General features: G+C 45.2%; 1 protein-coding gene across 6 annotated transcripts in view; it reads left to right on the forward strand.

Annotated features, from left to right (window-relative positions):
• Positions 1-25,564, forward strand: part of mapk10 (mitogen-activated protein kinase 10) — a 573,858-nt gene extending 548,294 nt beyond the window's left edge. For 5 of the 6 annotated variants that reach the window (XM_070871055.1, XM_070871056.1, XM_070871059.1 and 2 more), the window contains one exon: positions 25,059-25,564. In XM_070871055.1, coding sequence (XP_070727156.1) covers positions 25,059-25,198 — 140 coding nt within the window. In that variant the 3' untranslated portion in view covers positions 25,199-25,564. Of the gene's footprint in view, positions 1-25,053 lie in introns of all 6 variants that reach the window. The other variant, XM_070871058.1, reaches the window with a different exon arrangement.
• Positions 25,565-27,597: the final 2,033 nt, after the last annotated feature.

Genomic DNA, 27,597 nt, shown 5'->3' on the forward strand with positions numbered 1-27,597 from the left:
TCAGTTCCCAGCCTTGGTCATTGTTGGGGTAAAAACAAGGCTTCTCTTCTTCAAGGTAGATTCTCTGAAATAAGGAATCGACATCAGCCCTTATAACGACCACGGAATCAACAGACAAAATCTTGGATTCACTTTTACGATCTTTATTCAAAGAATTGCAGGGGAAGCATCAGTCTTAGTTGCCTAAGAAAGGATGTTCCCCGAGTGATGGTTCTACACAAAGCTATACATTTTCCGAGGTGTGAGACCCTCGTGCACAGCCTTCTACGACCACTGGTTGGCCTACAGCTTATCAGCGAAGCTACATTGATTTGTTAACCCTTATCAGACAGACTGCTGAATAGTTCCACTGCATCTCCAGCTCCTGCGGAGCTGACCTCAGTCTATTGGAATGTGTTGTTCTGCAGGTTTTAACCTTGCTCTGGATTTTTCAGCTTGTTCTGCAGTTTTTGAAGAAAAGCACACAGGCACGGCACGAGCTGCGCCCTTTCACCTGATTTCATACCATACCCTTATTTCAGTTTTAAATATACTTTTACAATCCCTGCTCATGGCCCTTCGCTATATGGCCAAGCCAGGCCATTTCCCAGTTGCTCCTGGATGAGCCCCAGGTTTGTCCCTTTGTTTGGATAGCGCTACTTCCCGAACTGCAGGAACCACCTGTTGGCTTTCCCATCAAGGTTATACAAGACCATCAGCGGGCCGGGGCCATTGGAGAGAGCAGCTTGCAGTGGCCCGGCTCAGAAATCGGCGCGATCCTGGCCTGCAAGACCATCAGCGGGCCGGGGCCATTGGAGAGAGCAGCTTGCAGTGGCCCGGCTCAGAAATCGGCGCGATCCTGGCCTGCAAGACCATCAGTGGGCCAGGGCCATTGGAGGGAGCAGCGTACAGCGGCCCGGCCCGGAAATCGGCACGGTCCCAGCCTGCAAGACCATCAGCAGGCCGGGGCCATTGGAGGGAGCAGCATGCGGCAGCATACCACTGCAGGGAGCAGTGCGTGCTGCTGCAGGAGGGCGATGGCTACGAAACCAGGTCGTTGATTGCAGTGAGGATAGGCACAGCAGGAGGGCGATGGAACGGCAAGAATCCATAGAGGGAAGTGACTGGGGCCCAGGAAAGGTGTGAATCTGTGGCCCGGAAGAGGCGAGGGCCCAGGGGCAGAACGGGCCAGCCCACACTGCGATATGTGTGCGCGCTCGGTCCGTGCAGCAGAGCAGGTCTCCAGTTAGTCTTGGATAATCCTTGCCACTGGACCAAGACCTAGCTCTGTCAAGCCCGTGTGGTGGCTGGTGTGCAACGGCCGCCACATGTTAAAAAAATCCAAGCACAGGCATCTTCCACCCTTCACGATGTAGTTCGGGATCCGCAATATTAGGTCTTTCATTGAAACACCTGTGAACTCATCCCTTTTTGGCATGGAAGCAAGTCATCCTCGCTTCGAGGGACTGCCTATGATGATGATGATACAAGATAAGTCCTTTCTGACGGACTGTCTATATTCCCTTTATTCAATGTTTTGGCTATTGCTCGTGCTGTGGCATGCCTCTTATGTCGGTTACATTTCTGACAGGCTAACAACAGCAAGATTACCAATACTACACCTTACACATCAATCAGTACGTGTGATATTATCCATATCCATGGATGTATTTGCACATTGAGTCCAGCATTCCAAAACTTCATGTACCAAGGCTGACTAGCCAACATCTCCTCAGTGTTCTTTTGCAGTCTGTCTATTTCTTCCATCAGAACTACATACTTCAGTCTTTGCCTCCGAATATCCTGCTCCAGTTGAGTTTGTTCTTCATTTAGTTCGGGTATCGGTTTTCCTTGTGGCCTTCTCGGATACTGTCTATCATTGTCCCATTGATGGTTTCGTCTTCCAGTTCAGGGTATATGATATACCCATTTATATGTGTTTCGTCATAGGGGATAAGCAGAAGTCAGTATCCATGATGGCACAGGAGGTAACCCCTCCCTTATTCGTAAATGTCATGTTAATTGGCGTGGTGCTCACACACCAGTCACCATTTCCTCGTGGAATAGCAGTTGTTTCGTAATCCCGCACCAGTGGTGTGATACTCAAAATGCACCCGTTAATTCGGCCATATCCACAGTTGTCCTTGGTCATTCATGGTGGATCTCAACATAAAACAACTTGGTTATTTTTATAGCAATCATCTATGTTAATCCTATGTTAAGGCAATCAAGCAGACGCAACATGGATTCATGAAGGGGAAATCATGTTTAACTAATTTACTGGAACTCTTTGAGGATATAACGAGCATGGTGGATAGAGGTGTACCGATGGATGTGGTGTATTTAAGATTTCCAAAAGGCATTCGATAAGGTGCCACACAAAAGGTTACTGCAGAAGATAAAGGTAAGCGGAGTCAGAGGAAATGTATTAGCATGGATCGAGAATTGGCTGGCTAACAGAAAGCAGAGAGTCGGGATAAATGGGTCCTTTTTGGGTTGGAAATCGGTGGTTAGTGGTGTGCCACAGGGATCGGTGCTAGGACCACAACTGTTTACAATATACATAAATGACCTGGAAGAAGGGACAGAGTGTAGTGTAACAAAATTTGCAGATGACACAAAGATTAGTGGGAAAGTGGATTGTGTAGAGGACACAGAGAGGCTGAAAAGAGATTTAGATAGGTTAAGCGAATGGGCTAAGGTTTGGCAGATGGAATACAATGTCGGAAAATGTGAGGTCATCCACCTTGGAAAAAAAACAGTAAAAGGGAATATTATTTGAATGGGGAGAAATTACAACATGCTGCGGTGCAGAGGGACCTGGGGGTCCTTGTGCATGAATCCCAAAAAGTTAGTTTGCAGGTGCAGCAGGTAATCAGAAAGGCGAATGGAATGAGGGATGGAGTACAAAAGCAGGGAAGTCCTGCTGCAACTGTACAGGGTATTGGTGAGGCCGCACCTGGAGTACTGCGTGCAGTTTTGGTCACCTTACTTAAGGAAGGATATACTTGCCTTGGAGGGGGTACAGAGATGATTCACTAGGCTGATTCCGGAGATGAGGGGGTTACCTTATGATGATAGATTGAGTAGACTGGGTCTTTACTCGTTGGAGTTCAGAAGGATGAGGGGTGATCTTATAGAAACATTTAAAATAATGAAAGGGATAGACAAGATAGAGACAGAGAGGTTGTTTTCACTGGTCAGGGAGACTAGAACTAGGGGGGCACAGCCTCAAAATACGGGGGAGCCATTTTAAAACCGAGTTGAGAAGGAATTTCTTCTCCCAGAGGGTTGTGAATCTGTGGAATTCTCTGCCCAAGGAAGCAGTTGAGGCTAGCTCATTGAATGTATTCAAATCTCAGATAGATAAATTTTTAACCAATAAGGGAATTAAGGGTTATGGGGAGCGGGCGGGTAAATGGAGCTGAGTCCACGGCCAGATCAGCCATGATCTTTTTGAATGGCGGAGCAGGCTCGAGGGGCTAGATGGCCTACTCCTGTTCCTAATTCTTATGTTCTTATGTTCTTATGTTATGTTCTTATGTTCTTATGTTCTATTCATACTTTGTTCTCAATCACATATCTGGATAGGTCATGGTAACGCACGCGAGTTTGATTTCTTATTTCCCCTATATTGTCTGTTTGGTCTTGGGAATCTCCCTTTGTTACATCGTACTGTGGTATTGATAGTACAAAACCTATTATATTTAAATGTCCGGTTACACATTTGACCTTTGTGACCCAAGCAATACTGTTTCTCCGCACCTCGCATGTATAAGTCATGTTTTTGTCCAAGGTCCAGCTGGTAAATACATAAATTTATAGTTCTGGCGTGGTCCCGCAACATGTGAGCCACTTGTAACAATTCCCTCTCCATGCCACTACCCAGTTGTGCCTGTACCCAGTCATTATCCTCATCCCTATCCAACAATCCCTGTAAGGTTCGGGTTAGGGCATCAACCCGATCACCTATCGTGTGCAGATCTATAGTGTTTACCTTCGCAACCCCCGCTGCACATCCTGCGCCTACCATTTCTAGTACAGGTTGAGCATCCAAAATCTGGAGTTCCGGAATCCAGAATGTTCCGGAATCCGGACACCAGGGCGATCTGTGGCAGGGTTGTCCGGAATCCGTAAAATGTTCCGGAATCCGGACCGGACGACCCTGCCGATCTTGGGGCCTCGCCGTTGCCCGACCTCGGGCCTCGCCACTGCCTGACCTCGGGGCTCGCTGCCGCTTGTCTCGCCGCCCTTACCTCGGGGTCTTCTCGCCGGCCTGCCCGAACACCTCCACAGCGGAGGGGCCCCACCCGAACAACTCCTCGGCGGCAGGGCCCCGCTCGACGACCTCCTGGACGGGGCCGGCAACCTGACCAGCTCCTCGGAGAGCAACCCCACCTACCACCCCCCCCCTTTCTGACGTTACAAAATCCGGAAATGCCCGAACCTGGGCTTTGGTGTTTCCGGATTTCGGACATCAGAAACACATTCCGAAGTCCGGAAAAACACGAAAACTGGCTCGGCCTCGGTCCCGAGGTTGCCGGATTTGGGACGCTCAACTGTATCCCTCTTTTCACGTTAAACTTCATGGTGTTTGATTCAGGGCCTTCAAGTGCTCGCAGGGTCAGGTTTTTATACAGGCTTATGGGGCTAGAACCTGCACTTTTTTTGCATGCTTAACGCATACTTAACGCCCATTTTACCGCTGAAATTATATATAATGCCCATATATCGCCCATTTTGGCACAAAATGGAAACCGATGAGCATTTTTAGGAAACTTATCACCGAGCGTTACTTTCCCCATGTGCTTAACGCGGGAAAAAATATTACCGCCCGCCCACTTTTTTGGGGCGGAATCAGCAGAATGGGCAAAATCAACGCTCATAATATCGCCCAGTGTTACTTTCTGCACGGAATTAATGTGAAATTCAATATTAATGCCCGCCCACTGTTTTTTGTCGTAAAAAGCATATTTACCCAAACTAGCGGCTATGAGATCGCCCAGCGTCAATTTCACTACCTCGCACACATATCGCACACAATATCACTCGCCCAAAAAACCGCCCACAAAAAGTGGAACGAACCGGAACGAGCGGCAGCGGTGTGGCTGGCATTTGTTAAATCCCACTCTTAGGTGAGGAGCTGATATCTGAAAGATTTGCCTGAAAGAGCGCTGATGTGAGTGACAATGCTGACACACTGCTGTGTGTCAGCTCAGACATCAATGGTGCCCATCAGCTTGGTGCCAGTTAAAGTTTACGTTGATTGATGTTAAGTTGTATTTAACCCTTTCATGGTAAGGAATCACCAGTGTGTAACGGTCCAGCTATCTGAGACAATGTGCGACAAGGTTATGTTCAATAATAAAAATTTAATACCAACATTGGTCTGAAATCATAAGTATCACAGCCAATAACACCGAACCCCCACCCCCACCCCACTTTTCCACCATTGAGATAAATCACATGTTCAACATGTCCAGCAACACAAAATACAAAGGCAAAGCAGGAACGTGGTCCCCTGCCCCCATACATTGCCACAAATTGCTTACGCCCAGATGGAAATATAACACAGCCATCACCTGCACACATGCACTTCATTTTCCTTCCCCCCTCCCATTATTCTCCCCACCTCTATCCCTTCCCCTCCTCGCTCCACGGTGCCTGGCCGAGGAGTTCCTCAGGCAGTGCCTCATTGGGGGGGGGGATGAAGGTAGAGGCGGTGGTTGCACGGGTACGGGAGCGGTGGGTGCCGAGGGGGCAACATTCTCTGGTTCCGAAGCAGGATCTTGGTCCTTGCTCTCATCTGTCGTTCTCAGTTGTGGTGCGGAACCTAGGGGTAGAGTGCCGCTCTCTGGGACCACTGGGAGGCCTGTAGCAGCAGTGTTCCTGGCTATCGCATCCAGGGCCTCCGCCATGCATGGAATGTACTCGGTCATGGTGGCCAGCTGTCAGGATATGCCCCCCAATGCTTCGATGAGCTGGTCACCAAAGTCTACAGTCCTCCTGGACAATTGTACCATCTCTCCGCTCTCATGTCGCGCTCGTGGAACAGACCTGCCGCATCCATGAGGCCTCCGCCGGGTCGGCGCTGGGCAGGAGTTGGCGGATGATCCTACTACATTTGGTGCTGAGGAGCTCTGATTCTCGCCCGTCAATCCGCTGGGTCTGTTCGCCATGGAGTGCCCTGTGATGAGGTGCTTGGGGCCGGTACCTCAAGAGTGGAGACGAGAATGACCGGAGGACCACTAGATGGCCTTGGGGTGGAATGGATTCTGGAGCGTGGCGATGCAGGTTCTTCGAAGTCTGCGCTCTCATTCGTGGAGAACTGACCCAGCGGATTGATAGGCGAGAAACGAAGCTCCTCAGCACCATAAGTAATAGGATCATCCGCCGACTCCTGCCCCGCACCCCCACCTTCTGGCCTCTGTGGTCTTGCCAGGGACCGCGCTGTTGGCTGAGCTGCAAAACACAAATTAGGTTATTAGAGGAGAAGGGGGTGCTAGGGTCACAAGGCGAGTCCAGCGCTACACACAGCATATACACGACAAAAGCTCCACCACTCTCAAAATCATCACAGACATCACACTTCATGACCATTAACACATTGAGCATTGCAATGATTTTCATTAGGCTAGCATTATTTCTATGACACTTTTAGAAATCATCTATCATATATGATTGTCCACATTGAGTAGGTGTGGCATCTATAGACTTTACATTTCGCAATGGGTGTAAGCTTTACTCACTTGGCTTCACTTCAGCGTCTGCAGATGCGTCCATGGCTATCCAGGTGTGCTTCCCCACGAGTGCTAGCACACGCTCCTCCATCTCAGTGATGCCGCTGGGGACTGGTGGCCCCCCACCCATTCGCCTCTGCACGGACCTCATCGTCGATAGCTTCTTCAGTAAAAGGTGACAGGACGACATGGCATGAGATCATTGCGTGATATCATTGTTAGGTACCGTCACAGAGACTGATACAACACATAAACGACAGATGTAATCATGGTTATTATGATTATTATCATTCTTTATCTAAAGACGTACACCGTGATGACAGGCTTTGAGTACAACATTCCCAGTAAAAGTGCAAGACCTCACATCTGCTGATAGTCACATGACTGTTACAAATCACATTATATAAATAGATAAATACATGTAAATCAGTGTAATACTTACTCTTGCGGATCCCACAAGGTCGTTCCATCATTTGCGGCATTGCCCTCACGCACCTCGTTGGTTGCCGACGAGGTCACCTCGACAATCTCGGTCCATATCCTCTGGTAGGCCTTTGGGGTGGGCTTCCCACGCCCTCCCTGTGTCAAATCACCCCAGCGTAACTCGAGCTCCTGCAGGAGGGAGGCACTTGCCTCGTCCGAGAACCTCCTGGCTCTTTTGTGGCCACCAATGTACTCCTCTCCCACCCCACTGCTCTCTCCAGCGTCAGTCTCCACAGCATGCTGTGATGCTTGCTCCTCTCTCTCCATTATAGGCCAAATTTGGTCAAATATGTGCCTGGTAACACCTACTTTTTGTTTGCCTACTTGCTGTGAAGCTCGAAAGTCTCCCTCCTTCCTCCCAAAGCAGCCACACCACACCCAGCCATGCCTTCAGTCCCTCTGAGCTCCTCTCTCTCTGTCTCCTCTTCTGCACATGTCATGGTGACCTTTGACCTCCATAATCATGGGAATCGAGCATTGCCATGCCGTTGCTAAGGACGGCCACACTTTACGGCAGAAGGTCAAAAACATTTAACACTACCGCCCTTTTGATATCGCTCACAGTAACGCCCATTACAAAAATGTAAACTAGGTGTTTTGAGAATGGGCGAGAAGCCGGCGATCTGAAAACCCTTTTTTACTGCCCACACCGGAAATACTGTCCATTTTTAGGCGATAAGCACAAAAGTAGAGGTTCTAGCCCCTGATCTCCAATCATCTTAGGGAATCCTTGCCACTGGACCAAGACCACATCTCTGTAATGGCTATCAGATCATACCCATTTATTTCTCTTTGTGCCATCAACTCATCTATCTTGTTACAAATGCTGCATGCATTCAGATAAAGAGCTTTTAATTTTGTCTTATTACCATTTTTCCCTTCCTGTCACACTCTGGTTATCATTACCGCTATCGCTACCCTGCACTATTGCCTTCTCCTTTCTTTTTGACTTTTTAAATTTCCGCCCGGAGTTGCTGCAGGGGGCAAAAATGAATTTCGGGTCCGGGGTGCTAACAGGGCGATGCGCTTGGCAGTGACATCACGATCTCCAGGCGCAGGAGAACAGGACGCAACACCATAGCGCTGCCGCTAAACTCCCACCCACCATGGCGGGAGTCAATGTCAGCATTCGTTTTTTGAAAATCCTATGGACCCCACTGAATGTTTGTGGACAGCCAATCCAGGTACAGTATTTTCTCTCCCATAATAATGGAAACTCCGTAAGTAGGAGTTCTCATTATTATGATTGAGAACCCCCCCCCATCCCCAAACACCCAAACAAAAATAAAAAATAGAAAAAATACATCACATATTTAAGATTAATTTAAATTAAAGTTAATAAATGTCTTAGAAAAAATATATAATTTTCTGATTTTTTAAAAAGTTTTTAAATTATGGTTTAAAAGAAACTTACCTTAGTCGGCAGGGTTTTTAACATAAAAATGGGTTTTGTATGTTTTAAAATTCTTACGCTGGTAAAAGTATGCTATGCGCCTGCTTTTACTAGGTGCAAGAGTTTTCAGGACATTAACTGGACAAGATATGGGTGAATACCGTAATCTTGCCCATGCGAATGTCCTGGCTGTGGGGATACAGAGGATCTGTGAAGCCAGAGTTTCACAGATTGGAAAAGCCGTTTTTCAGCGCATGCGCATTGCGTGCCTAAAACCGGCTTTTGCAATGCCTCCCCGGGTCTATACACACCCCGTACGGACCCAGGGAGGCCGGGATTTCTGCCCCGTTAGCATAAAAATCTAGGCTGACACTCCAGTGCAGTGCTGAAGGAGTTCTGCACTGTTGGAGGTGCCGTCTTTCGGATGAGAGTTATCCCCAGTATCCTGGCCAATATTTATCCCTCAATCAACATAACAAAAACAGATTATCTGATTGTTATCACATTGGGGATTTGAGGGGGGGCTTCTTTACGCAGAGGGTTGTGGGAATCTGGAACTCACTGCCTGGAAGAGTGGTGGATACAGAAACCCTCACCACTTTTAAGAGATGGTTGGATGGCCACTTAAAGTGCCGTAACCTGCAGGGTTACGGACCTAGAGTTGGTAGTTGGGATTAGACTGGATGACCTTTTGATGGCCGATGCAGATATAAATCTCCTGGACTAGTTTTGATCGCCTGGATGGGTTGGAGAGGAAATTTCCCAGATTTTTTTCTCCCTAAGTTTGCCTGGGTCTTTATCTGTTTTTTGCCTTTCCCAGGAGATCACATGCCTCTGGTTGGGCTGGAGTGTAGAATGTTTCAGTATAAGGGGTGTCGCAGTTGTGTGAGGCGGACTGGTTGGGCTGGGTGCTCTTTGGCTTTCCGTCATTGTTCATAGGTTTATATGTAACCTTCAGGGCTGCTGACCAAGGGCTGTGTGACTCTTTGTCGGCCGGTGTGGATACAATAGGCTGAAATGGCCTCCTTCTGCCCTGTAAATTTCTATGTTTCTATGGCTGTTTGTGGGAGTTTGCTAAGTGCAAATTGGCTACCACGTTTCCTACATTACAGCAATGACTACACGTCAAAGTATTTCATTGGCTGTAAGGCATTTTGGAATGTCCAAAAGTCATGACAGGTGCTATTTTAATGCAAGTCCTTCTTTCCTTTATGTGAATAAGCTGTTCATTTAGCAGGGATCCTTGTGAAGTCAAACATAGAAGAATTTCACTGCCCGCTCTTATTCGAATCTCTTGGTACTGATGAATTTTAGTGAATTTTTATATCTATAGTTCAAGAAAAGAACATCATATCTATACTGCATCCTAGCCCTGGTTGGTGTTACTGTTCGAAGAATATGTCAAAACAGAATTAAATACTTTAATTTAGGTAACATGTAGGATCATTATGTAGCACCTTTCATAACCTCAGGGCATCCCAAAGCATTTTTCAGTCAATGAAATACGTTTCGAGTGCAGTCACTGCTGCAATGTAGGGAAACATAGCAGCCAATTTGTGTCCAGCATGATCTCACAAACAACAATCAGATAATCTGTTTTAGTAGTTGAGGAATAAATATTGGCTAGGACACCCGGGATAACTCCCCTGCTCTTGGCAGATAGTGCCATGGGATCTTTTATGTCGATCTGAGAGAGCAGATGGGGCCTCATTTTAATGGCTCCTCTGAAAGACGGCACCTCTGACAGTGCAGCACTCCCTCAGCACTCGAGTGCCTGCCTAGAATTTGTGCTCAAGTCTCTAGAGTGGAACTTTAATCCACAACCTTCTGGCTTAGAGACGAGAGTGTAACCACTGAGCCACAGCTGACACCTATCTTAATCCATATTGTCAACTAGAAAATATAGCAAATATTAATATACAAATCTGAGTTGAAATTTTAGGATAGTGTATTAATTGATGCACAATCAGTTGCAGAAAATGTTGAAAAAGTTTGGCAAAAGGGGTAAAGTTAAGAAAACAAGTATTTTGATCAGTTAGGCACTTCAATGTATAAACATAAGAACCTAACAAATAGGAGCAGGAGTAGACCATTTGACCCATCGATCCTGCTCTGCCATTCAATAAGATCATGGCTGATCTGATCATGGACTCGGCTCCAGTTCCCTGCCTGCTCCCCATAACCCTTTATCCCTTTATCACTCAAAAATCTGTCTATCTCCGCCTTAAATATATTCAATGACCCAGCCTCCACAGCTCTCTGGTGCAGAGAATTCCAGACTTACAACGCTCTGAGAGAAGAAATTCTTCCTCATTTCAGTTTTAAATGGGCGGCCCCTTATTCTGAGACTATGCCCCCTAGTTTTAGTTTCCCCTATAAGTGGAAATATCCTCACTGCATCCACCTTGTCGAGCCCCCTCATTATCTTATATGTTTCAATAAGATCACCTCTCATTCTTCTGAACTCCAGTGTGTAGAGGCCCAACCTACTCAACCTATCTTCATAAGTCAACCTCCTCATCTCCAGAATCAACCTAATGAACCTTCTCTGATCAGCCTCCAATGCAAGTATATCCTTCCTTAGTCTAACTGGTCAATGGTTTCCTGCTTTTTGTCTGCCTCCTTTTTTAAATAGGGGCATTACATTTGCGGTTTTCCAATCCACTGGGACCGCCCCAGAATCCAGGGAATTTTGGTAGATTACAACCAATGCATCCACTATCTCTGCAGCCAGCTCTTTTAAGACCCTAGAATGTAAGCCATCAGGTCCAGAGGACTTGTCTGCCTTTAGTCCCATTATTTTACCGAGTACTATTTCATTAGTGATAGTGATTGTATTAAATTCCTCCCTCCCTATAGCCCCTTGTTTATCCACTGTTGGGATGTTTTTAGTGTCTTCTACCGTGAAGACCGATGCAAAATATTTGTTCAACGTCTCTGCCATTTCCCTGTTCACCATTATTAATTCCCCAGTCTCATCCTCTAGGGGATCAACATTTACTTTAGCCATTCTTTTCCTTTTTATGTACCTGTAGAAACCTGTAGAAATAAAATGGGCAATAAAATTTTTTGAGCTGTATGTACCCTGTGTTAATGGCAGGAAATAGTCACTTATTGTTCAAGTCTGGCACTTTTACTATGTTGTACCAATGCCCGATCCTGGGAAGATTTTAAATGGGATCTGACTCCTACTGTATTCCCCAAAATAATTGGACACAGGTTTGCAAAATTGAGTATTGATGGCAAGTGGTTATTGTTACAATGTTAAAATTGGTGAAAGTCAGTGGCATTTTCCTCATATAATTGGAGGGTATGAAGAGGGCATCACTGAATACAATGGGATTGACTTTGGCTTCCCAGCGTGAAGCCAGATGGAGGTTGGTGGGCTGAGAGCAATCTCCACCCAGAGGAGTTAGCGGGCGCCCCTCAATTGTGTGCGTAAGGCAAACTGCCAACACAAAATGCGCTCCCCACAGATAGCTTATCGACGAGAAGGTGGGAAATTGGGCACTACTGCAGGTTCTTAAGGGCCTGCATCAGCTTAAAGAGAGGTGTTTTTTTTTGTGGCCAAAGCAGGGAAGCAACATTATGATACTGCAACAAGCCAAGGTTTTTGGATGCAGTTTTGGGGATGCTGGTGGAGGGAGGTTCTCGTTCCCTTGGATGGTAAACAGGCTGACAAGAAGTGGCACATGTGAATATGATCAGTTTTATCTCCAGTACCTGACTGCAGTGCAGAGAGAAAATTAATGATCTCATCAAGAGTGCCAAGGTAAGACTCCCCGTTACATCTCTTGTTCTTTCTGTAGGACTCTACTTTTGCCTTTGCACAATCAATCCTTCCTTAACTCATTTCCCATGATTGTCCATAGGTCAGCAGGGAAGACTTCATTGTCTCTCCTTTTTGCTTTCACTCACACCCTCAAAAACTGCTGCTGCCCTCGGAACTACTTCTCCCTCTTGGCCACATTTGTTGCTTCTTCCTGTCACCATGCACAATAAATTAACTCATACATGACGAGGGTTGAAAGCCCTTGCCCAGGGCACATACTTACCTGCTTCCAGTCTTCTTGAACACAACAGGGGGCAGACAATCAGCACAGGTGGCAATCCCACCACTCATCAAACATTCTCCCCTCACGGAAGTGACTGCCATTCACATAATGAGAAGAAGCACAGCCGCCAGCATTGGAGATGGCGAGGCTGAAGGCCTGTTACAGCAGGATTTGTTGGTATCTTCCTTTTCTCTTGTTTTTCTACTTAACTCTTTCAGTCACACACTCACCAATCTCCTGAACATGACAACCTGCTGTGACATAGTGCTTGCCATCAAAACTACATCCTAATCCCTGTCCCTCTCCCCTTTTTCTCGGTCAATCATGTTATGTTCAAATAAACACTCAAGCTAGTGTGGAAATATAATGATTGTTTTTATTTCAGGCTGTAGAATCGGCTTTGCAAATCTGTAACACTTGATAATATGAGGAGGCCTTGGAATGTTTTTTTTAATATTCGTTCCTGGGATGTGGGCAACACTGGTATGGCCAGCATTTATTTCCCACCCCTAATTGCCCTTGAGAAGGTGGTGGTGAGCTGCTTTCTTGAACTTCTGCAGTCCTTGTGGTGAAGGTACTGCCACAGTGTTGTTAGGGAGGGAGTTCCAGGATTTTGACCCAGCGACAATGAAGGAATGGCGATATATTTCCAAGTCAGGATGTTGTGTGACTTTGAGGGGAACTTGGAGGTCGTGTTCCCATGCGTCTTCTGCCCTTGTCCTTCTAGGTGGCAGAGGTCGTGGGTTTTGGGAGGTGCAGTCGAATTCAACAGCACCTCCAAAACCTGCTACCTCCACAACCTAGAAGGACAAGCAGCACATTGCAATTGCAACAGTATGCTTACTTTCATCAGGAAACTATAGACCGGTTAGCCTAACACCTGTCGTTGAGAAAATGCTGAAGTCCATTATTAAGGAAGCAGTAGCAGGACATTTGGAAAAGCATAATTCAATCAAGCAGAATCAGCATGGTATAATGAAAGGGAAGTCATGTTTGACAAATTTGCTGCCGTTCTTCGAGGGTGTAATGAGCAGGGTGGATAAGGGGGAACCAGTGGATGTGGTGTATTTGGATTTCCAGAAGGCATTTGATAAGGTGCCACATAAAAGGTTACCGCACAAGATAAAAGTTCATGGGGTTGGGCGTGATATATTAGCATGGATTGAGGATTGGCTAACGAACAGAAAACAGAGCTAAATGGGTCACTAGGGATAAATGTGTCATTTTCCAGTTGGCAAACAGTAACTAGTGGGGTGCCGCAGGGATCGGTGCTGGGTCCTCAACTATTTACAATCTATATTAATGGCTTGGATGAAGGGACCGAGTGTAATGTAACCAAGTTTGCTGTTGACACAAAGATGAGTGGGAAAGCAAATTGTGAGGAGGACTCAAAAAATCTGCAAAGGGGTCTAGTCAGGCTAAGTGAGTGGGCAAAAAAATTGTCAGATGGTGTATAATGTAGGAAAATGTGAAGTTATCCACTTTGGCAGAAAAAATAGAAAAGCAGATTATAATTTAAATGGAGAAAAATTGTAAAGTGTTTCTGTACATAGGGACCTGGAGGTCCTTGTGCACAAAACAAAAAAAGTTAGTGTGCAGGTACAGCAAGTATTCAGGAAGACAAATGGAATGTTGGCCTTTACTGCAAGGGGGATAGAGTATAAAAGCAGAGAAGTCCTGCTACAACTGTACAAGGTATTGGTGAGGCCACATCTGGAGCACTGTGTGCAGTTTTGGTCTCCGTATTTAAGAAAGGATATACTTGCATTGGAGGCTGTTCAGAGAAGGTTCACTAGGTTGATTCTGGAGATGAGGGGGTTGACTTAAGAAGATAGGTTCAGTAAGTTGGGTCTATACTCATTGGAGTTCAGAAGAATGAGAGGTGATCTTATCGAAACATATAAGATAATGAGAGGGCTGGACAAGATGGACGCAGAGAGTATACTCATGGGGGAAACTAAGACTCGGGGGCATAGTCTCAGAATAAGGGGCCACCAATTTAAAACTGAGATGAGGAGGAATGTCTTCTCTCAGAGAGTTGTTAATCTGTGGAATTCACTGTGCCAGAGAGCTGTGGAGGCTGGATCATTGAATATATTTAAGGAGGAGATAGACAGATTTTTGAGCGATAAGAGAATAAAGGGTTATGGGGAGCGGGCAGGGAAGTGGAATTGAGTCCATGATCAGTTCAGCCATGATCTTATTAAATGGCGGAGCAGGCTCAAATGGGTCAAATGGTCTACTGCTAAATGATTCAAACTCTGGTTGGCAACAAGTAACTAGTGGGGTGCCGCAGGGATCAGTGCTGGGACGCCAACGACTTACAATCTATATTAATGACTTGGAAGAAGGGACTGAGTGTAACATAGCCAAGTTTGCTGATGATACAAAGATGGGCGGAAAAGCAATGTGTGAGGAAGACACAAAAAATCTGCAAAAGGACATCGACAGGCTAAGTGAGTGGGCAAAAATTTGGCAGATGGAGTATAATGTTGGAAAGTGTAAGGTCATGAATTTTGGCAGAAAAAAAATCAAAGAGCAAGTTATTATTTAAATGGAGAAAGATTGCAAAGTGCCGCAGTACAGCGGGACCTGGGGGTACTTGTGCATGAAACACAAAAGGATAGTATGCAGGTACAGCAAGTAATCAGGAAGGCCAATGGTATCTTGGCCTTTATGGAGTATAAAAACAGGGAAGTCTTACTGCAGCTATATAAGATATTAGTGAGGCCACACCTGGAATACTGCGTGCAGTTTTGGTTTCCATATTTACGAAAGGATATACTTTCTTTGGAGGCAATTCAGAGAAGGTTCCCTAGGTTGAGTCCGCGGATAAGGGGATTGACTTATGAGGAAAGGTTGAGTAGATAGGGCCTCTACTCATTAGAATTCAGAAGAATGAGAGGTGATCTTATCGAAACGTATAAGATTCTGAGGGGGCTTGACAAGGTGGATGCAGAGAGGATGTTTCCACAGATGGGGGAGACTAGAACTAGAGGGCATGATCATAGAATAAGGGGCTACCATTTAAAACAGACATGAGGACAAATTTCTTCTCTCAGAAGGTTGTAAATCTGTGGAATTCGCTGCCTCAGAGAGCTGTGGAAACTGGGACATTGAATAAATTTAAGACAGAAATAGACAGTTTCTTAAATGACAAGGGGATAAGGGATTATAGAAACATAGGGCCCAAGTTTCCACACGATAAAAAACGGGTGCCCCTCCGAGCTGGGCGCCGGTTTTTCGCGCCTAAAACGGCGCCAGAAAAGAAACGCGCGATTCTGGAGTGTCTTGCAGCTCCTTGTCTGTTTGGCGCGGCGCCCAGGGGGATTTTGTAAGTGGGAGGGGGCGGGTACCATTTAAATTAGTTTTTTTCCTGCCGGCAATGCTGCGCGTGCGCGTTGGAGCGTTCGCGCACGCGCAGTGTGAAGGAAACATTGACACTCAGCCATTTTTGTAGTTCTTTGTAGCTGTATAATTTTTGAACATTTTTAATAAAAGCACATTGCCATCAGCACTGAGGCTACTTGCAGCAGTGAGAAGGCTGCAGGAAGCCTCAGAAAGTTGAGGCAGCCGTTTCCCTCCCCCTCCCCGCCCGCCGTCGGGAACAAACGGCTGCCTCCTCCCCCCCCCCCCCCCCCCGCGGGAACGAACGCCTGCAGCATTCTCCCTGGCTGAAGCACTTTCACACAGATAGGAAGATGGTTTATTTAATCTTTTCTTGGCTTATAAATGTTTATTCAGGTTGTATTTATTTGTATAATATTTGTATAAGTATAAATAAGGATTTATTGTAGAATTTAATGACTTCCCCCCCCCCCCCCACCTCGTTCTGGACGCCTAATTTGTAACCTGCGCCTGATTTTTTAATGTGTAGAACAGGTTTTTTCAGTTCTACAAAAATCTTCACTTGCTCCATTCTAAGTTAGTTTGGAGTACGTTTTCACTGTGGAAACTTTGAAATCAGGCATCAGTGGCCGGACACGCCCCCTTTTGAAGAAAAAATTCTGTTCCAAAGTGGAACTGTTCTAACTGACTAGAACTGCAGAAAAAAAAATGTGGAGAATTGCGATTTCTAAGATAGTCCGTTCTCCACCAGTTGCTCCTAAAAATCAGGCGCAAATCATGTGGAAACTTGGGCCCATAGAAACATAGAAAATAGGTGCAGAAGCAGGCCATTCGGTTCTTCGAGCCTGCACCGCCATTCAATATTAACATGGCTGATCATCAACTTCAGTACCCCACTCCCGCCTTCTCTCCATATCCCCTGATCCCCTTAGCTGTAAGGGCCACATCTAACTCCCTCTTGAATATATCCAATGAACTGGACCCAACAACTTTCTGTGATAGAGAATTCCACAGGTTCACCACTCTCTGGGTGAAAATGTTTCTCCTCATCTCGGTCTTACATGGCTTACCCCTTATCCTTAGACTGTGACCCCTGGTTCTGGACTTCCCCAACATCGGGAACATTCTTCTTGCATCTAACCTGTCCAGTCCCGTCATAATTTTATATGTTTCGACGAGATCCCCTCTCATTCTTCTAAATTCCATTGAGTATAAGCCTTGCCGATCCAGTCTTTCTTCAAATGTCAGTCCTGCCATCCCAGGAATCAGTCTGGTGAACCTTCGCTGCACTCCCTCAATAGCAAGAATATCCTTCCTCAGATTAGGAGACCAAAACTGCACACAATACTCAAGGTGTGGTCTCACCAAGGTCCTGTACAACCGCAGTAAGACCTCCCTACTCCTATACTCAAATCCTCTTGCTATGAAGGCCAGCATGCCATTTGCTTTCTTTATTGCCTGCTGTACCTGCATGCCTACCTTCAGTGACTGATGTACCATGACACCCAGGTCTTGTTGCACCTCCCCCTGTCACCATTCAGATAATAATCTGCCTTCCTGTTTTTGCCACCAAAGTGGATAACCTCACATTTATCCACATTATACTGCATCTGCCATGCATCTACCCATTCACCTAACCTGTCCAAGTCACCCTGCAGCCTCTTGGTATCCTCTCACAGCTCACACTGCCACCCAGCTTAGTGTCATCTGCAAACTTGGGAAATATTACATTCAATTCCTTTGTCCAAATCATTAATGTATATTGTAAATAGCTGGGGTCCCAGCACTGAACCTTGCAGCACCCCACTAGTCACTGCCTGCCATTCTGAAAAGGACCTGTTTATTCCCACCCTTTGCTTCCTGTTTGCCAACCAGTTCTCTATCCACGTCAGTATACTACCCCCAATACCATGTGCCTTAATTTTGCACACTAATCTCTTGTGTGGGACTTTGTCAAAAGCCTTTTAAAAGTCCAAATACACCACATCCACTGGTTCTCCCTTATCCACTCTACTCGTTACATCCTCAAAAAACTCTAGATTTGTCAAGCATGAGTTCCCTTTCATAAATCCATGCTGACTTGGATTCTGTCACTGCTTTCCAAATGCGCTGCTATTACACCTTTAATAATTGATCCCAGCATTTTCCCCACCACCGATGTCAAGTTAACCAGTCTATAATTCCCTGTTTTCTCTCTCCCTCCTTTTTTTAAAAGTGGGGTTACGTTAGCTACCCTCCAATCCATTGGTACTGATCCAGAATCCATGGAATTTTGGAAAATGACTACCAATGCATCTTCTATTTCTAGGGCCTCTTCCTTAAGTACTCTGGAATGCAGACTATCAGGCCCTGAGGATTTATCGGCCTTCAATCCCATCAATTTCCCTAACACCATTTCCTGACCAATAAGGATTTCCCTCAGTTCCCTCAGTTGCTCCTTTTCGCTAGACCCTTGGTCCCCTAGTATTTTCAGGAGGTTATTCATGTCTTCCTTAATGAAGACAGAACCAAAGTATTTGTTCAATTGGTCTGCCATTTTCTTGTTCCCCATTGTGAATTCACCTGATTCTGACTGCAAGGGACCTACATTAGTCTTCACTAATCTTTTTCTCTTCACATATCTATAGAAGCTTTTGCAGTCAGTTTTTATGTTCCCTGCAAGCTTGCTCTCATACTTTATTTTTCCCCTACTAATTAAACCATTTGTCCTCCTCTGCTGAATTCTAAATTTCGTCCAGTCCTCAGGTTTGCTGATTTTTCTGGCCAATTTATATGCCTCTTCCTTGGATTTAACACTATCCCTAATTTTCCTTGTTAGCCACGGTCGAGCCACCTTTCCTGTTTTATTTTTATGCCAGGCAGGGATGTACAATAGTTGTAATCCATCCATGTGATCTTTAAATGTCTGCCATTGCCTATCCACCGTCAACCCTTTAAGTAACATTCGCCAGTCTATCCTAGCCAAATCACGCCTCACACCATCAAAGTTTCATTTCTTTAAGTTCAGGACCCTCGTCTCTGAATTAACTGTCGCTATCCATCTTAATGAAGAATTCTACCATATTATGGTCACTCTTCCCAAGGGGCCACGCACGACCAGATTGCTAATTAATCCTCTCTCATTACACAAGATCCAGTCTAGGATGGCCTGCTCTCGTGTTGGTTCCTCGACATATTGGTCTAGAAAACCATCCCTTATACACTCCAGGAAATCCTCTTCCACAGTTTGGTTAGCCGAATCAATATGTAGATTAAAGTCACCCATGATAACTGCTGTACCCTTATTGCACGCATCCCTAATTTCCTGTTTGATGCCATCCCCAAACTCCCTACTACTGTTTGGTGGTCTGTACACAACTCCCACTAACATTTTCTGCCCTTTGGTGTTTCGCAGCTCTACCCATACAGATTCCACATCATCCAAGCTAATGCCCTTCCTTACTATTGTGTTGACCTCTTTAACCATTAACGCTACCCCACCTCCTTTTCCTTCCTGTCTATCCTTCCTGAATATTGAATACCCCTGGATGTTGAGTTCCCAGCCTTGGTTACCCTGGAGCCATGTCTCTGTAATCCCAATTACATTATACCCGTTAACAGCTATCTGCGCAGTTAATTCCTCCACCTTATCACGAATGCTTCTCACTACAGCTCTCCCACTCTTTTTCCTGCCCTCCTGTGCAGCAGAGCCACCCATGGTGCCATGAACTTGGCTGCTACTGCCTTCCCCTGCAAAGTCATCTCCCCCAACAGTACCCAAAACATTGTATCTGTTTTGGAGGGAGATGACCGCAGAGGACTCCTGCACTCCTTTCTTCCACTGCTCTGCGTGATGATCACCCATTCCCCATCTGCCTGAGTAACCTTTACCTGCGGTGTGACCAACTCACTAAACGTGCCACTGTCTGCTCCTGTGGCCGCTCCCCGACGGTCACGCCCTTTTATGGGCCCCTTCGACTGCCGCTGGCTGCTCTTGAGGAGTGGGCGGAGAAGTGGAGCTGAGTCCATGATCAGATCAGCCATGATCTTATTGAATGGCGGAGCAGGCTCGAGGGGTCGTATGGCCTACTCCTGTTCCTATTTCTTATGTTCTTGTGTTCTTATGCTCCTATTTCTTGTGTTCTTGTGGGGCCCTCTAGTGTTCAACTAATAATATGCAAGCACTACCTATCAGATCAAAAGACTCAGATGCCAAATAGAATGTAAATGAGCACTTAGCTCACAATGCACCATCCCTTGTTCTTACCATGTCAAGCACTAGCACAGACATTAGCATCCCATGTGATTTAGATAGTAAACAAAAAGCAGGATACTGCAGATGCCAGAAATCTGAACCAAAAACAGAAAATGCTAGCACATCTGTCAGCAAGTATGGAGAGAGAACGGACAAGTTAATCTTTCAAATGTGGACCCCTCATCAGAGTTGACTTACATTGTGAGTTTGAGGGGACTGCACTGGGGGATTCACTGAGCACAGAGGAGTAGGAGCAGCTGGAGATGGCAAGGAAGGCTGAGCAAAAGGCTAGTTCATGTCTTAGATCTGCCAAAGAAGACGGAGATGCAGACTTCTGGGGTCCCTAATAAATCATTTCTGTACACTAGCATTTGGTGAAGACATTTGATATCCAGATGGAGAGGTTCCAAAACATGCTGCATAGTATGGTGGAGTCCATTTGTGTGTGGTTCTCATGCATGGCATCATCCCTCTGCAGTCAACCATGGAATGTGTAACCACCTCAACACTGTTGCAGCTTACGCCCCCATCCCACCCCACAGATACTATTAATAGAATATCTCTCAATGATGTTCATATTAGAGCCATGCAGACTCTGGGCTTATCCTTCAACTCTGCCTTGGGCAGGCTGGGAGATCAAATACTGAGCTGCAAACCAGAGTCAGTGTGCAATGGGAATGGAAAATGAAGCTTTCTCTCATGGTGGCAACACTTCTGAACCCTTGCAACCTCCTGAACAAATAGTCAACCCCGATGCTAGAAAATAAGCTGGGCTAGATTGTCCCAGCAGACACCCAATTGTTGCAGTCCGCAACTGAGCTCCTTCAGGCCTGATCTTACAGGTTGCAAACAACAGGCGTCTAAACGAGCCTCCCTTCTCCAACGTTACAGCCACTGGGGGAGCATCTTGGATTATGTACAAAAGCACTTCAAACAGTTGCTAGGGGCTCAATCGTGTGTCTATGTGCCTTTGTGCAAGCCATTCAATACAGAAAGCCATTTAATATCTTTGTGGGGAGAGACTGTTCCTCTGGTAGCTGGCGACGTTGCAATATTAGGTGACATAAATACCAATTTTGGCATTTGAGCAGATGCTGTTGCTTGTATGTTGGAAAGAGTGAGACAGATGTTGGGCACGACTGGGGATCAGGGATAGTTCTCTTCAATTCGCTGCTGTCAAACAGCTCTGGCTGCAGATAACTATTGAGACACCTTCTTCTTCATCATCTGTTATGCCTTCACCAGCTCCTCGCTCATCATGTTGAAGGTCCTCCTCCAATGGTGACTCCATGTTGTTGCAGAGCAGATCTATGCAGCATATAGTGTCAAAAGGACCTTTCCTTTCTGTGGTCCATATTGGAGGAAACCACCAGACCTGTACAAGCATCTAAATTGTTGGTTGTTGACTCCACTGGTATGCTCTAGTTGACCCATAGATCTGATTATGGTGAACTGCTGCTGAGAGTGGCTATCTAGGCAATAGCCCTAGTCTCCAAGAAGCCAGCCTCTCTCTTGCAATGTAATTGGTAGACAGTGGGAAATGGATAGCTCAGGAATACAAAAGCATCAAGACAATTGCCAGAAAAGTGGGCACAGACCTGCATGATACCCAGCTGGTGATCACACTCCAAGTACACACTAATAGAGCCATTCACATGGTGATTCATGAAGGAGGTTGTGTAGGTTGCTGCTTCCAGATGTCCATGTTTAATATAATCATGGACTGCAGACTGACTGATGTTGCTGATATTTCCTGTGGCAGGAGGAGCTGGCAGCAAAGAGGTTTCGAACTGCAGCAGCCTTGACTGCAAAAGGCAGTGCTGCGCTGGCTGTAGCAGTTGGCTGCAGGTCTTCTTGCAGGATGTAACATAACTCTTATCACTGCCTCCGAAGAACCAGATCCTCCTTGTGCATTGAACCTTAGAGAATTGCAAGTCTGTTGTTCTGGGCCTATAAACTGGGGGTGGTTAGGTAGCAGCTTCTATTTATTTTTTCTTCAGCAGCTTCTCCTCCTCTTTCTCCTCCGTCTCCTTCTCCTCCTCCTTTCCCTCCTCCTCCTCCTTTCCCTCCTCCTCCTCCTTTCCCTCCTCCTTCTTCCAGAGTGCGATTCCTAGAAGTATCCCACTGAAGAAACAAATACAATGCCAAAAGCCCCTTTACAGTTCAGAGCCTACAATAGTGACTAAAATAACTTTTAATTACTTTATAGTAAAAATTCTCATAAGCTAGTGCAAGAAAATGTTTCCAAAAGTTCCATAGAGCTTTATCTGAGAGCGACTGAGAATCTCTTTAAATATCAATTGAAGTGGCCACCTCAGAACTTCTACTGCCAGTGGTTTGTGGGCAGGGGCAGGAAGTTAGGTCAGGAAATTGCGTGAACATCGTAATGACATTACGCAATCTTAATTTCCATGTATCCATGACCACCCCCGCTTATTCCAGACAGGAGCTCTGGCCACCAGGAATTTCTCCCGGAAAATCAGGTAAGTTCTGCAATCAGCACAAACTGGATGGGAGAAACTGACACTGTAGTTCCCGTCTGCTACCACCCCAATTTTGAGCAGAAAAGGGGAGGTAAGGAGACCAACACTGTTTGCAATGAGTATTCAATCCAGCGCAGCCATTCACAATAATCCTGAATATTATCCGCACTGAATGTGGGGCTGAATGGCCTCCACCTACACTTACTCATATTTGGTCTGCCACTCTCATCATCATCATCATCATCATCATAGGCAGTCTGTCAGAATCGAGGAAAACTTGCTTCCACTCTAAAAATGAGCCCTTAGATGGCTGAACAGTCCAATACGAGAACCAAAGTCCCTGTCACAGGTGGGACAGAAAATCTTTTGAGGGAAAGGGTGGGTGGGATTGGTTTGCCGCACGCTCTTTCCGTTGCCTGCACTTGATTTCTGCATGCTCTCGGCGATGAGACTCGAGGTGCTCGCCGCCCTCCCGGATGCACTTCCTCCACTTAGGGCGGTCTTTGGCCAGGGACTCCCAGGTGTCAGTGGGGATGTTGCACTTTATCAGGGAGGCTTTGAGGGTGTCCTTGTAACGTTTCCTCTGTCCACCTTTGGCTCGTTTGCAATGAAGGAGTTCCAAGTAGAGCGCTTGCTTTGGGAGTCTCGTGTCCAGCATGCAAACGATGTGACCTGCCCAGCAGAGCTGATCAAGTGTGGTCAGTGCTTCAATGCTGGGGATGTTGGCCTGGTTGAGTACGCTAACGTAGGTGCGTCTGTCCTCCCAGGGGATTTGCAGGACCTTGCGGAGACATCATTGTGGTATTTCTCCAGTGATTTGAGATGTCTACTGTATATGGTCCATGAGCTTAGTGGCAGATTTGAGGGTCTGGTCTTCAAACACTCTTTTCCTCAGGCGGCCGAAGGTTGCACTGGCGAACTGGAGACGGTGTTGAATCTCGTCGTTAATGTCTGCTCTTGTTGATAAGAGGCTCCCGAGGTCCAGGGCCGCGCCATGGATCTTGATGACTGGGGGACAGTGCTGTGCAGTGGGAACAGGTTGGTGGAGTACCTTTGTCTTACGGATGTATAGCGTAAGGCCCATGCTTTCGTACGCCTCAGTAAATATGTTGACTATGACTTGGCGTTCACCCTCTATATGTGCGCAGATGCAGGCGTCGTCCGCATACTATAGCTCAATGACAGAGGTTGGGGTGGTCTTGGACCTGGTCTGGAGTCGACGAAGGTTGAACAGATTCCCACTAATTCTGTAGTTTAGTTCCACTCCAGCGGGGAGCTTGTTGATTGTGAGGTGGAGCATGGCAGCATGGAAGATTACGAGAAAGAATAAGGAGACCAACACTGTCTGCAATAAGTATTCAATCCAGCGCAGCCATTCACAATAATCCTGAATATTGTCCGTACTGAATGTGGGGCTGAATGTCCTCCACCTACATTTACTCACATTTGGTCTGCCACTCGACAGGGATATTAATGTATTTCTGTGCTCTTTCCCCAGTTATTCAATGTTCCTTGTGTATGATTTACATGCCCTGTGGAACCACAAATAGGATTTTGCTTTATGGAGTTTGCACTTTTGGACTAGAGAAATGAATTAATTTGTACAGGTCAAAACCGACCTACTCCTTGGGAATGCCTTATGTTTTGGAAACTCTGCTCACATTAAAAAGGGAATTCTGAGAATGCCTATTATTGTTACTTGCATTTCTCCTTATGATTCCTTCCTTGACATTTGTTCCTGCTGTCAGGAAGAATAGGAAGCAAGCTCATCTATGATGAGGGGACATTCTCACTAACTATTAGAAATATGGAACTTTACTGCACAGAGAGATCACTGTATTGAGAATCACCGGCTCTCTTGCATATTCTGGAGTTTGTGGGCTGGAGTGTCAGCAGTCACTGAAAAGTGAACCTCCAACTGTGGGGAAGTTGAGCAGGGGCTCATCTATTAGTAGAAGGTGGCCACCCCGGAGGGTTGATGGGATTGGTTAGATTCCCAGTGTTGCTGAGCGTGCTCCTAAACAAGTGGCTCATGTTGGTGTCTGAAGCCATTTTGTTCAGATTGCCACTTACATTAGAAATACTCGCTCTGCCTACACAAGACACAAGTTTTGAAAGAATTGAGTTTTTTCCATGTTTCTCTTCTGAATAGTGGCCTAGACTGCCTAAAGAAGGGAGTCAAACTCTGCTACCCTATGGAGTATGGTCAGCCTTAACACACAAGTTGAGTGTCAGTGTAAAGGAGAAACTGCTTAGCATTGGCACTAAGCTTATAAAGGCCGATGTCCTCATTGAACTGTGTTCCCAGATTTTATGGCTCTACTGTTAATTTTCTTAGCACAGGTGCAGCAGTGAATAGCAGCGAAAGCCTTCCTCCATCCTCATCAGTAAACGACATCTCATCTATGTCAACCGATCAGACCCTCGCGTCGGACACTGACAGCAGCCTGGAAACTTCAGCAGGACCCCTTTGTTGCAGGTGACTAACCGTCTGCCTGCGGAATTCCTTCTTTAGAAAGTGATGCAAGTAATAAATACTCAACGCGCCTCTCTGGAAATGAACTATTTAAAGACCGTGGAAGTACTGATGCTAAAATATTATGTCAAAATGCTTTGCTTATATCTCATTCCAATGAAGCTAACATTCAATAAGAGTATTAGGCAGCATCATTTCACAGTATGTAAATATGTGATTAAAAATTAGCTCCCTGTGGCATTTTCTTTGGCGACGCAAGGTGAGCAGAAAAGATACAGCATTATAGTTAAAACTAAATGCACTTTTGTCTCCTTAAAGTTGCAATATGTGTCCCTTCTTCCACTCTTTATGTATTTGATGACTATAAACATCTTGTAGAAATATATTCCTATAAATGGCCATGTGCATTTTACCTACCAAAAAGATCATCAAACCTGACATCTCAGAACTCACGCTACATGATAATAACTATGAAAATGACAGGAAATGCAATTCTATTAATCCGTTGAGCATTGAATGTCATTGCAGTTTGAAAACAAACAAGACTTACTTTCTGTGAGTCTAATTAAAGGGACATCCAGAAAAGCAAACCATTTCTGACCATGCATAGATTATAAACTATAATGTTACTTCTTTGTTTTGAAATGTTACTGCCACACTTGAATGGTTAAAGGGACTATACTCTTTCTACCTTTCCTAATTAGGCTGCAGTCCAAGTTTGCCAAATACATATAATTTAAAAAAAAATCTTATTATAGTGCACCAATTTTCATAAAACTGTGCAATGTCTATAAACTAATGTTACAATGGTAAGGTGGTAGCTACGTTCTGTTATACTATTGTTATTTATTCAAAACTAAATTGAAAGCCCTTTAATAAATTATGACAAGGAAGCACATGTCACATAGTATGATATGATTTTGCTCATTAGATTTTGGACATGATAATCTGGCATTATCACTTTAAAAATAATTTAAATGGAGTAAGGATAACAAACTCAGTTAGTTTTGTGATCTGAATTGAGAGATCCTGGAAATCCTGCTTATACGTGCATTTGTACTCTATGTTTTGAGGTGGCGGGAACTTTAGGCCAGTAAAGTAAAAGACATGCACATATCAAGCGATTGCACACCTTGCTATATTGGCCGCACAGAGAGTCTTTAGTTGCACTTGCCTGTAGTTGTGCATGATCAAACTTCCAAATATATTACTGTAAATTGGAAGGTAAAATATACCTAGATGTATTGTAGGTTATTATGTGGTACATAATGTATGCAGCCAAGGACCTGAAAATTATTGCTGTACCCTTAAACTCCTTCAATGCTGAACCTGCATGGACTTGTAATATGTCTATTCTGCTCAGAAGTAAACATGGAGTTATTTTGAATTGGTAGAGCTTGCATTAACCAGAATCAAATTTATTAACTGTCCACTTGAAGTTAAAACAAAAGCTTTAACTAGTGGGATGCAGAACAGTAGAGACCAACATGCAGGACATCAGTGATGTGAACTATACCAAAAAAAGCATTGGGATTTACAACCATAGTGTGTTCAATTTAGATAGGAAGATTCAAATTCAGGTTAAGATCAGGACTGAAACGGCACAATTGGAAATTGCACAGTTTTGATCAGATTTGGTTGAGTTGTATATTTGTGATGAAATGTTTGGGGAAAATGACTGATTCCCAAATGAACATCAGAAATTACTGCTGACTGGGTATCTAGCGGCCTTGGAACATTTCAATGAACTATTGCGATGAAAGAGTACATTCAAAACAGCAATTTGGGTTTAGCAAAGCCCCATTCGCTTAGGGATAAAAGTTACAAATAACTAAAACTGAAAAAACAAGCACACAACACTACAGAAATGAATGTACTTGAGAGAATGCTTGTGAAATTGACTTGAATTCACACCAAATTAATATTGTGATATGAAAAGTAGTGAGAATCCTTATTCTCTGCCTTGCCAGATTGAGAGCAATGCCAAATTTCTGAGGCGGTTAGTGAAAAATCAAGCCTCTGATTTTGTGCGTTGAATTGTGTTGCACTCAAGTTTTTGATATGTGATTTGGGAGGAGGAAGTGAGGTTGCACTACTGGAAAGCATGAGCCTCATTTAAGTGTAATAATTACTTTAATAAAATTTCACCCCAAATTTACCAACCTAAGCGAGGCTCTGCCCGCAATGCACACCTCACTGATAATAAAATAGACACATAGAGGATTTGCAGGCTTGGCCTACTGAAGTAGGTTTCTTAAAGGCAGGTTACCGTCATACAGGTTGTTAGGAAGAATGTTTGTTTTCTTTTGCATTTTCAATTAAATTTTGCTCCATGTCTTAGTTGATTTAACTAGGTAGTTCATTTTTTACCCTGCATTAACTAGGTAGTTCATTTTTTACCCTGCA

This window comes from Pristiophorus japonicus, chromosome 2 (genome assembly GCF_044704955.1).
Source record: "Pristiophorus japonicus isolate sPriJap1 chromosome 2, sPriJap1.hap1, whole genome shotgun sequence".
NCBI lineage: Eukaryota > Metazoa > Chordata > Chondrichthyes > Pristiophoridae > Pristiophorus > Pristiophorus japonicus.